The sequence below is a fragment of the Phyllostomus hastatus genome, unplaced genomic scaffold (assembly GCF_019186645.2).
Source record: "Phyllostomus hastatus isolate PE091 unplaced genomic scaffold, TTU_PhHast_1.1 phas_contig_159, whole genome shotgun sequence".
NCBI lineage: Eukaryota > Metazoa > Chordata > Mammalia > Chiroptera > Phyllostomidae > Phyllostomus > Phyllostomus hastatus.
This window is the reverse complement of record NW_025333640.1, coordinates 2,113,838-2,129,353: the sequence shown is the minus strand read 5'-3', so window position 1 is coordinate 2,129,353 and position 15,516 is coordinate 2,113,838. Positions and strand designations below refer to the sequence as shown.

The 15,516-nt window shown below is 53.0% G+C and overlaps 1 protein-coding gene across 1 annotated transcript; it reads right to left on the bottom strand.

The window, feature by feature from the left end:
* Window positions 1-2,428: 2,428 nt before the first annotated feature.
* On the bottom strand, window positions 2,429-15,176 carry MYDGF (myeloid derived growth factor). Its single transcript, XM_045831865.1, has 6 exons — window positions 14,956-15,176; window positions 13,895-13,945; window positions 7,645-7,706; window positions 5,804-5,885; window positions 4,369-4,441; window positions 2,429-3,020 (listed from the first exon to the last, which is right to left on the bottom strand). Exons 1-6 carry the CDS (start codon window positions 15,130-15,132, stop codon window positions 2,941-2,943), a joined length of 525 nt encoding a protein of 174 aa, XP_045687821.1. The 5' UTR covers window positions 15,133-15,176; the 3' UTR covers window positions 2,429-2,940.
* Window positions 15,177-15,516: the final 340 nt, after the last annotated feature.

Genomic DNA, 15,516 nt, shown 5'->3' with positions numbered 1-15,516 from the left:
AAGCCGCTGGGAGCAGCTCAGGCTGGGTGAGCGAGTGGGGTGGGGCGGGGTCTCAGAGCATCCCCAAGGTGGCACGAATGGTGTTAGCCCGGTGAATGAAGAGCACAGATTTGCTGCTTCCTGAGCCAGCCAGTGGGGCTGGGGTCGGCCAGGGCTCAACAAAGGAGTACTGGTGTCCGCCAGAACTTCCATCTCCAGAGTTGTCCCACTCCCTGCCCCTGTAGCCTTGACAAAATTAGTCAATTTAGTTATTTTCCGTGTGTCCCTGGTGCTTTTGGAACAGCTGCCCCTGCGCTGGACCTTAGTGAGTTTGTGAGCGAGTGAGCCTGTTTTCAAACCCTTTAAGAAAAGCACCTGAGTCCTGGCTGGTGTGGCTCAGTGGACTGAGTGCCAGCCTCTGAACCAATCCCCTCTCTCTCTGGAAACAAATGAATAAAATAAATCCTTCCAAAAAAGAAAAGAAAGAAAACAAAAGGAAAAGCACCTCAGCCCTAGCCAGTGTGGCTCACTTGCTTGGAGCATCATCCGATAAACTGAAGGTCACGGGTTCAATACCCAGTCAGGACACATGTCTGGGTTGCAGGTTCTGGCCTGACCGGGGAACCTGTGAGAGGCAGCTGATCTATGTTTCTCTCCTTCTCTGCCTCTCCCCTCCCGTCTCTGAAAGTCAATGGCACATCATCCAGTGAGGATTAAAAAAAACAGCGCTTAGTCTTTGGCAGCCCCTTGTCTGTCCCGGAGGCAATCCTGGCTGGTTGGCACAGCCAGGCAGAAAACACTGGTGCCCGCCTGCCTGACTGAAGGCTGTGACCCCTGCTCCTCAGGGGAGTCCTCTGTGGTGGAGCTGTCCTTCTAATTCTTAATTGCCACACGGAATGTGGGACTCGCCCATTCCTCATGTCTGTCCTTCCTACGAGTCTCAACATGGTTTCATGTCCTTAGTAATAGGGAGTGGTTCTCAAGAACAGTTCTCCTGGAATTTAGTTGTAATTTGCTTATGGTCGTGGGAGGAGGTGAGTAGTGTTCTATTCTGCCATCTTGATCAGAAGGTACACCAGGTTTTACCTTTTAAATGGAGGTTGCAGGTGAATGTCACACACCTGTGGCCCCTGCTGAGGTTTGACATCTGTTGTACTGGGCGTTGTGATGACAGTCTAGTGCAGTGGCAGAGCTTGGCTTCTGCAGGCCAGACAGCGTTAGTTCCGCTTCTCCTCATGAGAAGGTGCTGGCGTCGGGGTGGCTCTCTTCTTTAAGGTACCTGAGAGCTACATAAAGACACACACATGTGCCACATGGGGGCAGAAGGAGCTCCTTTTGTCCAGGGACGCCCTCCTGCATCCTGGCATGCCACATCCACTGTTCTGCATCCCTGGTGACACCCAGGGATTTGGCAGCAGTGACTCTGGGCTGACTGTGGAAGAGTCCCCTTCCCTTCTGCTGACACCTCAGGGCTCAGGGTCTCACTGCCCGGTGTGGCAGGAGGTCCTGGGCAATCATCTCCAGGGTCCTGCAGTTGGCTGTGCTCACCAGACCTTGAGGCCGGACCTTCTTAGTGGAGTGACCTTCCCTGTGTACAGCCTGCAGAACGTCTCTCATGAGGTGGCAGAACACATGGCTTAGAAGCTAAGGCTGGCTGGGCCTGCCCCCTGAACATCTTTGGGGCCCAAGGTCCCTCTTCAACGGTTACCTGTTCTGAGAACAGTTATTCTTCACGCTCACGCACCTCGGTCTAAACCGGCCTGACTGCGGGACCCACTGAGGGTGCAGGCAGGTGAGAGCCTCCCCCTTCTCCCTGCAGATGTGAGACCCGGCAGGAACCCAGTGGCCCTCAGGTTGGCACAAGGTGAGTGAAAGGTAGAGAGAGCCCCATGGATCCAACATGGCGATTTCAATTAGGAAGGGCCCCGCTTCACAGCCACACAGTATTTCCCCCTTGTTTGCTCTTGAAGACGCAGCCAGGGATCGGACTCCCAGCCCCCACACTGCTGGAGGGCAAGGCCCCTCTGAGTGGCTGGGGCGTTTTTTGGGTTTCATTCATTTTTGTTTGCTTGTGGGTGTTTTTTGTTTTCTTGTTTCTTTAAATCACCATACTGCAACCTGGCTTTTAACAACTAAGCCACCAGTCAGCGGGGTCAGAAGTAGCCTGCCCCAGGGCACTCACCCTCCACCAGTGTCAGTGGGATGTGCTGGGTGTGGCAGGGTCTGCCCGCGCGTTCAGGGAGTCGCAGTGCCCGGCCACAGGGACTGGCTCCCGGCCGCCAGCCACAGGACCTGCTGCTTTTGTACCTGCAGAAAAGTTGTGCCTAAAGATTCCGCAGGTCCTGGGGGACACAGCCTGCCTGCTTCCACCCGAGAAGCAGGGGCAGCCAGACCCCGCTGTAGTCCCTGGGCCCAGCCAGGCAGGCACCGGCACCAGATGCCTGGTCTATGTGGTTCCTTTTCAATTTATTTATTTAAATACAAAACATTTCATTTCTTCCCAGTTAGTCTGAAAGGTTGTCTCCTGGGGAAACTGAGAAAACAGTCAGCTAGGGGTCAGAGGGCAGTGGGACCATTCTTCCTTGAAAGTCCGGAGCCTGGCCTGTGCCCAAGGGGAGACACGGGCTTCAGAAACGCTGCGACCCCCCACCCCCCACCCCCTTGTGCTGATGTCTCTCCTGTCACAACCAGCAGCGGGCTGGAACCCGCATTCTGCGGAGTTCAGAGGAGCAAGGGTGGGTGGAGGGGGCTGGGGGCTGGGGGCGGGGCCCAGGCCCAACACCTCCTGGCCCCAGACTCTGTCCCAGGGCCTCATCACCCTGTGAGCCCCTCCAGGCAGGGCAACATCGCCAGGGCAGAAATCCCTCAGTGTCCTCTAGGAGACCAGTAATGCGCTGGCCCTCACAGGGCATGGCTCCTTTAGTAGAGATGAGGGAAAGCTGCCCTCCGGGGGGCTGCTGGTCACAGCTCACTGCGGGACGCCTTGGCCACGATCACCAGCTTGGATAGCTCGGCCTTGAACGCCCCGGGCCTGTGGGACACTGCAAAAGAAGAAACTCATGGAAGGGCCCTCGAGACTCCACAGGTGCTGCTGGGCCAGTGTGAGGCCCGGTGGGGTCTGGCAGAGCAAGCGAGCAGTCCCCAAAGTGGACCGCATGTAGCAAGGACCCAGCCCCAAAAGTCCTATGGGTGAGCGACAGGAGAAGGGTGAAGAGGTTGGCCACCCTGTCCCGAGGGCAGTGGGCGTGCACGGGGAAGCCCCCGGTGGGCCGAACCGTGGTCATCTCGGGCACACTGAGGACGAGTGGAGGTTGGGGCTGGCCTCCATCAACACCGGCAAGCTTGCTGAGAACCCCACGATGCTTTCACAGCAGCATCAGGGCATCGGCAAACACCATCTGCCACACCCGGCCAGACCCTGACTCCCTGTGCGCCTTGTCCTATGCGCCCTGGGGCTCGGCGTCTGCCCACAACCCAACACCCTCCGTCCTTGACCTCTACTCTGAATGGTCCCCTTCCCTCAAGGACCTGCAGGTGGGGCTCTACCCAGACCTCCCTTCTCCCTATAGACCCTGCCCATGCCACCTCCTCCTCCCCAGGGCTTCATGCCCGGTGATGTCCACAGCCACACGGGTTCCTTCTCATCTTTTCCTGAAACTCAGGACCCTTGGGGCTTCCCCTCTCCTACTTGGCTGGCTCCCAAGTCCATCATCCTGCCCACTTGCCTGTCCACCCTTGCTCTGCAACCCTAGGCCCCACCTCTGGATCTCCCCACCTCTTCCTGTCCAGCACCTGCCCTTCGTGGCTGAATGTAGCGCAGAGGACTGGGCCAGGGGCTCTCAGGAACTCAGAAGGTCCCAGTCTTGGAGCTGTGCCTGGGCTCTGTGACCAGGACAGTCAGGCTGTGTGGAGGTCACAGCCCGCCCACGGAGCATGAGGACGTTCTTATGTTCTCAGCTGTCTAGCGGGGGGTTAGCACCATGTGGCCCGCCACCCGAGCTAAGGATATTTTTTACATTTTTAAATAGCTTTAACAAAAATATAAAGAAAATGGTATTTTGTGATACGGGAAAGTGACATGACATTCACATTTCTAAGTTCGTCAAGTATTCACATTTTGTTAGAACACAGCCACACCCACTTGCTGCAGTGGGGATGGCCTTTGATGGGGGTGGGCAGAACAGTGTCAACAGGGGCCATCTGCCCACCGGACCGAAAACATTCGCCATGGAGCTCGTTCCAGGAACCGCGCGCAGGTGCCTGGCCCAGGCCCCCCCCCCCCGGCGCGCCGTAGCGGTCCCCGCTCCGCCCAGCCCTGCGGCCTTCTGCTGCCCCCCACCCACCTCCCCCTGGTGTCAGCGTCCATGGCCACAGTCTGTCGTTACCCACCTGCTGTTTTGGTCACTTCAAATTCTTCGTTTTTCAGGGGAACGTCACTCTCTCTTTCAAACGCAGCTTTAGACTGCAAGTGAAAAAGTGGAAACTCTGCTAATCAAGAATGAACAGGATTTGATTTGCTTTCCCGAAAGGCAGAGTAGAGCCTTGCACTTTTGCTGGAAAGCTGGGTGACGCCAGTCTGAGCATGCAAGGGGACCCAGGGGTGGCTCTGGACCCCACTTAAGAGAGCGGCCACTGGCTTGAAAGCTCCTGCCTTCACTGCAGATCCCAGGAAGAAGGTACCTGACTCAGTTTTTTCTTTAATTTATGGAAATGGGACAAGCACAACAGCCTCACGAATGTAATTTTTAAAAACCAGAATCATGTCTCTCTCACATCAGCTAAAATAATAGTTTTAAAGTGAGAATGGACCCTGGAGAGTAACTGGTTCAAAGCGGTGACAGTCAGGCTGATGTGTCACTGGCAGTAGCCACGTCCCGTTATGCAACGAGCCTCTCACCAGGAGCTGCCGTGAAGGTTTCCTGTGCGAGTGATAAAAATACCTCCTGAGCTGATTCTTCTCCTCGACAGCCTGGCTGGGCCTGACTCAACCACTGGGAAGGGCCTTCGGAGCAGAGCCGTGGCAGAGCTGTGGCTTCCCTGAAGACAGCCCCCTCCCCCCCGCCCCACCGCCCCGGGGCGGCGGGGACAGCTCGTGCCCGAGCACCGGCCCCACCTGCCAGCCTGCCTGGCCTGTGGACTCCGGAGCTGCCTGGCCAATCCGCTGGGACAGAAGCCAATTCCTGGCAGTAAGTCTCTGAATGCCTTTCTCCTACTGGTTCTGTTTCTTCGTTGAACCTGGCCTGACAGTGGTTCCCAAACTTTCTGGCCCCAAGGCGGAAACGGCAGGCTCCGCAGAGTGGCCGGCCTCTGGCGGGGCTGCAGGGATCCGAGTGCAGCAGAAGGTGCTGTGTGCGCTGCGAACCGCAGGCCCCTGGGGCCAAGGGATGTGGACCTCCACACATAAACCAGCGAGCCACACCGCCTGCCCCTCCGGGGCCACTGCCACCCTTGCTGCCCTTGTTCCTGCCCCAGAGCCAAGCATCCAGGTCTCTGTGCCCTCTAGGTTCCTGCTGGTATTCCAACAGGAGCACTGGCAGGAGACTGATAGACAGCAGGAGAGGACGTCAGGGCGTCCACTCCCTGCTCTGCCTACCTTCCAGGTTTCTAGGGGTCAGCAGGTCCCTCTGGGCACCGCCACTGCCTCTCCCCCTGCACCTCCAGACCCGGGGTCTGCAATATCCTGTGTCCTTCCCTGCACTTGCAGGACAGGGGGCACAGGCAGGGTCTGGCCCTCTCATCTTGCCTGTCCCTGCTGGGGTCTGAAAGGCGCTGTCCGCAGGGGGACACCCAGGCAGCCACCCCGATGTGCAGGCCTGATACTCACGTAAGCCATGCCGTACTCAATCTCGGCACCGCGCACCTCCGCCTTGAACTGTGTGAAGTACAGGTAGGACTTGCCCTGGGGCCTGCAGAGAAGGTGGGGTCAGGGGTCCGTCCAGGGCCAGGTGTTTCCAGGCACTGCTGACTCTGGGAAGCACTGCAGGGCCCTCGACATCATCGCCCCTTTCCCTTGCCAGAGTCTTCTGGCTTTTACTCACAAGCCTCTTTCCCCTTCTTGGGGGAAGCCTTTCTAGGGCAGGGACCCTCATGCTCGTCCACTGAATGCTTTTCATTGAGTGCCAGTGACATCTAGGTATCGCAGTGGGGCCACAGCAACATGCCAAATGCTGAGAAGTACAGGAGTTAACTAGGAAGGGGAGGGGGCGGGCTGGCCAGGCCGCAGAAATGGTGGCTGCAAAGCTCCCTCACAGGTGCGAGTGAGGACGCTTACGGGACATGAGGTCAATATGGCCAGGGCAGAGAGAGGAGCCTAACGAGGAGGACTGGTGACAGCATGGGTACAATGAAGTCTGCAGTAGGAAAAGCTCCAATGAGCCACGTGTGGAAAGCAGACAGCAGTGGGGGTGGGCATAGAAAAGGCAGCAAGGAGGCCAGGGAGGAGGCTGTGGGGTGGGGGCGTGGCATCCAGACAGCCTCCCAGATTCTCTAAGCCTCTGCGTGGACAGAGGGTGGGTGGGCATCTGAAAGCTGGACCGTGGCTGAGCTGGTGTCTGGGGATGAGTGAGTACTTGGGCCTGCGTGGCTGGCTGGGGTCTGTGCCCCCGGAGGGCTGGTGTTCACAGCCCCGTGAGAGGCGGTGCCCTGCACACTGCAGAATGCAGCCCCGTGACGAGCCTTCCCTGTAGCCAGCACCCCGGGCTCCTTCCTTTGTGACGCTTCTCTCTGAGGTCAGGGGAAGTGACGCAGGCAGGGTCTGGCCCGGGGAAGAGCGGGGCCCCTTGACCCTGGGCAAGTCGAGCAGAAGGGCAGGAACCCCCCAACAGCACCCAGTGGACACTGCAGTTTGTGCAGCCCTGCGTGGGAGACTGTGGGCGGGCCTGCAGGCAGGACTGAAAGACGCCATGTCCTCACTGTACGCCTGAAACTGTGATTTTATGAACCAATGTCACCCCAACATGTTAAAAAAAATGCGTTGTGTCCTTTAATTAGTGTCGAGTGCCTGCTCTCCCACTGTGTCCAACTTTGGGTCTGCCTCCTGGGTGGACCCTGGTCCCCCAAGGGTGGGGCCACAGCTCGGACTTTTCCTGTCGGGCACCCAATAAACGCTCAAGAAACCAGCTCTGTCTGGGGTGACACACTCTGGGCAGAGAAGCCCGGGGAGAGGGGACATGATTCCATGCAGCCCCACCACCCTCCTCCCTGCCCAGGGCCACACTCCCTCGCCTTCGCCCCTGCCTGGGCTCACCGTTCCCCCATCAGGCGGGGTTCTGGCAGCAGGGTTACTCGAAGGGTAAACAGGGCATCAGTCCCTGGTGGGGAGGCTGAGCCCATGAACTGTGAATGTGACTGAGGGTGACAGTCGCAGGCGAGCATCTGGGGGGCCTGGCCCCCTCCCTGGCCTCCTGGCCACTGCCTGGACTGCACCCCCCAAGCCCCATAGCCCCTCTAGGCCTCAGTGTCCCGTGCTCCCCAGGGAGCCCTCTGGCCCTCGCCAACCCCCAGCACGATGTGGCATGCCCTCTGTGTGCCCCTCCAGGGCCACAGCATGCTCTGGTCTGTCTGGCCCCCTCTTTTCGCCCCCCAGAGCAGCCGTGCACTCACCCCCAGCGGCCTGAGCCAAGGCAACTGCTCCCAGGAGACCCCCTGCTGGGACCCACCGCTCACCTCCAGATGGTGCAAGTGAAGTGCTGGTGGTCTTCGCTGGTCCCCAGACTCATCTGCCACTTCTAGGGAAAGGAGAGAGACGCGGGTCAGCCCGGGACACGCAGGCGGACATGTGCGGCCCAGCTCTGAGAGCCTCAGGTTTCCTTCCAGTTCTGCACGGTGAGCGGCCCTTTCCTGGGCCTCTGGGCTGCAGCCCCCAGGGGCCGCTACACTCTGCCAGCGCCAGTGAAACTACTCTGTGGAAAACTACAGTTGTGGGTACATGCCATTTTACGTTTCACCGGACCCACAAAATAAGTGCACACAAGAGAACCCTAATGTATGAACTTGGGGCCACAATGATGCGTCAGTGTTGGTCACTGACTGTAAGAAATGTCCCCTCTGGGGGGGATGTTGACAGTGGGCAGCTTGTGCAGGTGGGGAGGGGCAAGGGGGTTTATCAGAATTTCTACGCTTTCTGCTCAATTTGGCTGTGAACCTAAAACTGCTCTAAAAAATAATGTCTGTTAAGAAAAATAAAAACAAACAGAAAAGGGAAGACAGTGCATTCCTGCCTGCCTGCAGAGCATGAAGTCGTCCTCGGAAAAGACACAACATTTTTAGTAACCATGGTTACCGGCCGGACGAGGGCAGGAGAAGTACAAGGCCCATCACCTTTTATAGGTTCTTCTTTATCAACAATGTATACATATTAGCTTGTTTAAAATTAACATTTTAAACTAGTTCCAAAACACACCACTACTAGTATATTCTAATTTCCATGGCCTCTGAGAAACGGCCCAATGGAAGTGGGAAACCCACTGTGACCTCGGGGCTGCCTCAGGCACCTTCACAGTCTGTTGGTAAAAGCAGTGTACAGTCCCCTCCCAGGAGTAATGATGGGCTCCCACTACTGGTACAGCACCGCAGCTTTTTCATTATGGAAACAAGGCCGTTTTTACATTGATTACCACAGAAGCGAATGGGCATTTAGAGCCTTTCGCCTGCTGCACAGATGCAGGAGCCCATCACCGGTTTACACACACTGTACAATTCACCCCGTTACACTGTGCAATCCAAAGGCAGTCCAGGATGGTGCTGGAGGTGGACACTGCGCTCCCCGCTCCCAAGAACAGAAGAAATATTTAGAGCACGTCCTTCTGAGAGACAACTGTGAGCCAAGTAAACAGCTTCTGCACGAAGAGTGCGAGGAACCAGAGAGAAGGATGAGAGAGCTGCCTTCGGGCTGAGGAACCCAGGGTCACAGGGACCAGGGAGCACCCTCGCTTAGGTTTCCCCCACTTGTGCAGAGAGAGCGAGAGCTCCATCCAGGTTCTTCAGTTACACTGCAGAGCACTGCTGCAGGTCCTCAGCCAGTTCCAGCTATGACCAGCAGGAACAGGAGGATGCCACAGCATGTGTACAAGGGCCCCCCCCTCCGCCTCCGCCCTGAGATCCATGCTGCGGTGCAGCAGGGTGCTGCTTCGCACATCCATGGGGCTGCTGTGTGTATGTGGAGGCCCCACCTGGGAAGAATGAGCAAAAGTTGCAGTACCTGCCTACAGGGCTGCCCTGTCCAGAGAGAGTGCAGAGACAGTGAATTGCTACCATGTGTTCACAGGGGGCTTCTCCACCCGATGAAAATGGGGAATTAGCAAAATGCTGTAGTACCCACACACAGGGCTGCCCCACTGAGATCGAGTGGGGCACTGCTGAGTCAGTGCGCTCACATGTGGCTGCGCACGCACACCAGGCCGCCCCACAAGGACAAAGGGCGGAGCTGGTAGAGCACTGAGACAAACACACAGGGCAGCCTTGCGAGGACCCTACTCAGCCAACAGACAAAGCAAGAGGGCACGCAAAGCACACGGCCAGCGGTCCCACCCACACCAGCCCGCCCCACCCAGAAGCCACTGCTACAGGCCAGGTGACACACCAGGCACCACACGCACCAGCCCCAACAACCACCTGCCGAGGGCACCCAACACACGGCTTACACAGGGACCGCTTTTTCAGGACTGGGAGAGAGCTACTCCATCCACCTCACAGGAACAAACACAGAGAGTCAAACAAAGTGGGCAGCCAAAGGGATATGCCCCGAAGGACACAACAAACAAAAACCAGAAAAACCTAACGACATGGAGAGAAAAACCTAACGACAGCCTGATAACGCCAGGCTGCAGGTGCGCCTTCAGTCACAACACACACAGGAGGCACCCAGCGAGGGATCAGCAAGTGGGACAACAAACTGATGTTTCTCTCTCTCTCCACCCTCCCTCCCCTAAAAGCAATCAATTAAAAGAATTAAGTTACTCGAATGTATATATATAAATTATCAATCATAACACTCAACAAGCTTGAGAGCAGTGCAGAGGAATTCGGAGAGCACTTCAACAGAGACAGACGACGTGGTAAAGCGCCCATCGGAGACGGAGAACACAATGACTGAGATGAAGAACATGTCAGAAGGAACCAACATCAGATTAGTTAACACAGAGAAACAAATTAGTAACATGGAAGACAGAATATTGGAAATCACACAAGCTGAATAGCAAAATAAAAAAAATAATTTTAAGAACTGAGGACAGGCCCCGACCAGTGCGGCTCAGTTGGCCAGTTGGACTGTCGGTCAGGGCACATGCCTGGGCTGCAGGTTGGGTCCCGCCCGGTTGGGGCGTTTAGAAGAGGTAACTGATCAATGTTTCTCTCTCACATCAATGATCTGAGCTGGTTCTTTGAAAGAATAATAGACAAGTCTTTAGGCAAGACTAAGAAAAAAACAGAACACAAATAAATAAAATCAGAAATGAAAGAGGAGAGGTTAAAACCGACACCACAGAAATACAAACAATCATGAAAGAATACTATAAATACTTATATGCCAAAGCTTGAATAATATAGAATGGTAAGTTTTTAGAAACATACAACTTTCTACGACTAACCAGGAAGAACAGAGAATCTGAACAGACCAATTACTAGCAATGAAACTGAAGCAGTAATCAAAAAACTCCCAACAGACAAAAGCTCAGGACCAGAGACAGTTTCACAAGTGAATTCTTCCAAACAGTTAAAGAAAATTTAGTACTTATGTTTCTCAAACTATTAAAAAAAACTGAAGAGGAAGGAGTGCTTCCAAACTCAGTTTAAAAGCCCAGCAACACCATGATATGAAACCTGACAAGGACACTACAAAAAAAAATAATAAATCACAGACCAGTATCCCTGAAGAGCATAGAAGCCAAAACTCTCAACAAAACACCAGCAAGCTGATTTCAACAGTACATTAAAAGGATTATGCACCTCGATCAAGTTAGATTTATACCAGGGATGCAAGGCTGGTTAAAAATCTACGTAACAATTAATAGAGTTATCACATCAGCAAAACCAAGGATAAAAATCATATAATTATTTCAGTAGATGCAGAAAAAGCATTTGACAAAATTCAACATCCATTTATGATGAAAACTCTCAACAAAGTGGGTACAGAAGAAATATGCCTCCACATGATAGGGGCCACATGTGGCAAGCCCACGGCTAACGTCACGCTCAGTGGTGAAGAGCGGAAAGCGCCTCCGCTAAGGGGAGGAGCCAGGCAAGGGTGCCCACTCTCACCACTACTATTCAACACAGTCTGGGAGTCCGAGCCACCGCAGTCAGCTGGGGAAAACAAGGCATCCAGACTGGATAGGAAGAAGTGAAACTGTAGCTGTTTGCAGATGTTTCTATATTGTATATAGAAAACATTAAAGAATCAACCAAAAATGACTTAATAATTCAGTAAAGTAACAGGGAACAAAATGAATATACAGAAATCCACTGTGTTCCTAGACACTAATAACAAATAATCAGAAGGAGAAATTAGGAAAACAATCCCAATCACAGTTGCATCAAAAAGAATAAAATACCTAGGAATAAATACCCAAGACAGTAAAGACCTATACTCCAAAAATTAAAAGACATCGAGGAAAGAAACTAAAGAAGATCCAGATTAAATGGAAGCATATACTGTGCTCATGGATTGAAAGGAGTAATAGCATTAAAATGTCCATACTACTCAAAGCAATCTACAGACTCAATGCAATCCCCATCAAAATACGAGTAACATTCATCTCACAACTACAACAAATAATCCTAAAATTGATATGGAACCACAAAAGACCACAAATAGCCAAAGCAATCCTGAGAAAGAACAAAGTTGGAGGTATCACGCTCCCTGATTTCAAATTATATTGCAAAGCTATAAAAATTAAAACAACAGCCCTGGTTGGTGTGGCTCAGTAGACTGAGCACCAGCCTGAGAACCAGGGGGTCACCTGTTCCATTTCTGGTCTAGGGCACATGCCTGGGTTGAGGGTGGGGTCCCCAGTAGGGGATGCATGAGAGGCAACCACACACTGATGTTTCCCTCTCTCTCTTCCATTCCCATTTTGAAAATAAATAAAAACAAATCTTAAAAAAAAATCAACATGGTACTGACACAAAAAAAGACACACAGGTCAATGGAACAGAACAGCCCAGAAATAAACCCATGCCTAAACAGTCCATTAATCTACAACAAAGGAGGCAAGAACATACAATGGAGTAATGACAATCTATTTAATAAGTGGTGATGGGCCCTGGCTGGTGTGGTTCGGTGGATTGAGCACCGGCCTGTGAACCAAAAGGTCACTGGTTCGATTTCCAGTCAGGGCACATGACTGGGTTGCAGGCCAGGTCCGCAGTAGGACCTGGTGCACAAGAGGAAACCACACACTGATGTTTCTCTCCCTCTCTTTCTCTCGCCCTTCTCCTCTGCCTAAAAATAAATAAATAAAACTTTTAAAAAATAAATAAATAAGTGGTGATGGGCCCTGGCTGGTGTGGCTCAGTGCAATGAGCATCAACCTGCAAACCGAAAGGTCACCAGTTCGATTCCCAATCAGAGCACATGCAACTGGGTCAGGTCCCCAGTTGGTGACATCCAAGAAGCAACCAATCGATGTTTCTCTCCCACTCTTTCTCCTCCTTTCCCCCCCGTCTAAAAAAAATCAATAAATAATATTTTTTACATTAAAAGTGTAACTCTAGAAAACAATAATGATATTCATATGCAAAATAATATCCTGGAATACAATAGTATTGTTTCTAAAAATAGGTAAATAAATAATTTAATTTTAAAAAAAATTTTTTTCCTGAAAGTTTAGGTCACAAACATGAGTGCGCATTATACATGGGAGTACGCTATATTCAGCAAAATACAGTATTCAGCACTTCAGAGGAATGAAATCTTGCCACTCTCAACAACACAGACGTACCTAGAGTGTAATTACAGTAAGTGAAATAAGCCCGAAAGAGAAAGACAAATATCATACAGTTTCAATTATATGTGGACACTAATGAACAAACCAAATGCATATATAAAACAAAACAGAAACAGACCTACGGATGCAGAGAATGAGCTGATGGCTACCAAAGGGGAAGGGATGGGGTAGCTGGGGGAAAAAAGCCTGGGCAGGGCATGGCGGGGCTGGGTCCTTTGCTGTCTCACAAGTAAAATCAAGGTGTTGGTCAGACTGTGTTCCCACTGGAGTTGGGGACTTCTTCCCACTCTAGGGGTGGTGGCAGAATCTGGTCTCTGTGGTTGTAGGACCGATGCCCTTGTTTCCTTGATGCCAGCAGGGGCCGCTCTCACCACCTAAAGGTCACCTACACTTCTAGTCACGTGGTCCCCTCAAATCAGGCAAAGGTGCAATGCACCGTTCTGGTGCTTGAAATCTCTCTAACTTCCTCTTCTGCAACCAGCTGGGCAAAACCTCCAGCAAGGAAATGGGGACCTCAGTCCTATACCATAAGGAATTGAATTCTGCTGACAAACTGACGGGAGCCCATCTTGGCCAACAACTTGATTTTGATTTTGGCTTATGAAGCATCCACCTGAGCTGCCAGGACTTCTGACCTCCAGAACTGAGAGATGATAAATGGGTGCTGTTTTAAGCTGCTACGTTTGTTCAGCAGCACAGAAAACAAATACAACACCTCTAATAGAGGATCATGGGAATAGCAGATTCACATTTCACGTCCCTTCTTCTGTTCAGACATTTGTTCACTTTATGAAATTGAGTGGAACACACCCTCACTATTTACCTTAAGCACTCTCACTTTCATTGGTTAAGGGAGGATAATTCAATGAGTGTAAGTTAACCCAAGCATAACTCCCCACACTGTCCCTGGGGAGCATCTCTGTATGACAGCAGATACTGTCATACTAAATTACATGGAATTTTGAACTCACCTCATTGGTCCCTCCTTGAGAAGCATAGGTGAATACACAGGTATATTTGTCCTAGAAAATGAAATGGGGGGGGGAAGGGCTTAGTAGGAGGTAATAATCCTTAGGGCCTAAGGTGCAGGGTCTCAGGATGTCTTTCTGAGAACCAGAATCAAGAAGATCCTGCTTTTGAACATCTGCACTAAAGGGGAAGGAGGAAGATACCTCTGGCAGATGTCCCTGGAAGCGTTCCCATGAGGCCTCCCAGTGACTGACAACCTAGAATTCCCCTGCCTGCCTCCCTACTGGTGAGCTCCTGAGTCAGGACAAACAACCCATGTAGCTTCTGAGGAATAAAGAACAGGAAGGAGGTCAGACCCCATCTAGCACCCACCCCTCCAGGAGACAGGGACATCAAGGAGAAAAGCCTGGGGGCCCAATTCTGTGCTGCTGTGGCTCTTGGGCAGGTGCAAGCCTTTCTGAGTCTCTATTCCCTCATCTGCAAAATAGGTGTAACGTATAAAGAATTCAGGACAATACCCAGCTGTTAAGTTAATACTCATAAATAGCGACAATGAAAAAGGAAAATGGAAGAGGCAGCAACTTCTCCAACAAGTCGAGGACAAGGCTGGGGTAGACGTACGCCTGCTGCCTAGGCAAAGAAAGGCCCGGCCTCACACTACAGTGAAATAGACGCGGAACTTGTGCAATAGAAGGAACAATGTCTGTCTACTTCCTCCCTCGTCACAGCTGCAACAGGATCAGCCTTCTTCTGCAGGACCTGGAGGCGCGAAGCCGTCAGGCCCCAACTCCCCTCTCCCCACCTGTGTCGGCTCTGCCCTCCAATGGCTGGAAACTCGCCTGGGTCTGGGGGATAGGGCTGCTTGGGCACGCTGGGCATGTGAGGAGACAGGGACTGAGGCTAGTGACCCAGTTCTCTCAAAGTTGCCAGCCTCCGAGTCGGCACCCATCCTCAGGCCCCCCTCCCGATGTCGGAGCCCCCTCCTCCTCTGGCAGCAACCCCTCCACTGGCCCCGTCCCCGAGGGCATTTTGCTCAAGCCTCCAGATCAGCCGCGTCAGTTACCCCAGGGCCCACGTTCTGGGAGAAGGTGTGCACGACGCCGCCGGGCCGCACGTCAAATGCCACCGTTGTGGGCTCGGACACCGCTTCTGCTGGCCTCAGCACCACAGCCGCCAGAAGCAGCGTGGACCACAAGCTAGCACCTCCGCCACCGTCCCTCCTTCCGCTGGGCGCCGCCATCTTGGGATCGGGTACCCGAGGCAAACAGCGGACGGAGCGCTACGAGGGACACGTTGGGCATCCCCGGAAGGCCACGTCAGCGCTGGGGGACCACGTGACCAGGCCCGCCCCGCCCCGCCCCACCATGTTGGGGCGGGGTTTGGAAGTCCACGGAGTGTCCGTAGGGTGGGTATTCTTGGTTCTGCTGTCCCTCACTATGTGACTGACCGTTTAGCTCTTACAGTTAGTAAATGTACAAGGAATGAGGGTAATAAAAGATCGCCACTAAAATTCAAGTTAAGTGTAGACAGTATGAGGGAAATGAAAGATAGACCATTGGGCAAACACCTCGTAATCCTTGCAGGCAAAATCCATCCATTAATGGATGCTAAAAATTGGTGATGG

What these genes read in the sequence shown, in the direction of transcription:
- MYDGF (XM_045831865.1), bottom strand. Translation starts at nt 15,132, where the DNA reads ATGGCGGCGCCCAGCGGAAGGAGGGACGGTGGCGGAGGTGCTAGCTTG. An exon ending in CCCAGAACGTGGGCCCTGGG is followed by an intron (nt 13,946 to 14,955) that starts GTAACTGACGCG and finishes TTCATTTTCTAG; the next exon opens with GACAAATATACCTGTGTATT. An exon ending in TGAAGTGACCAAAACAGCAG is followed by an intron (nt 3,021 to 4,368) that starts GTGGGTAACGAC and finishes CTTCTTTTGCAG; the next exon opens with TGTCCCACAGGCCCGGGGCG.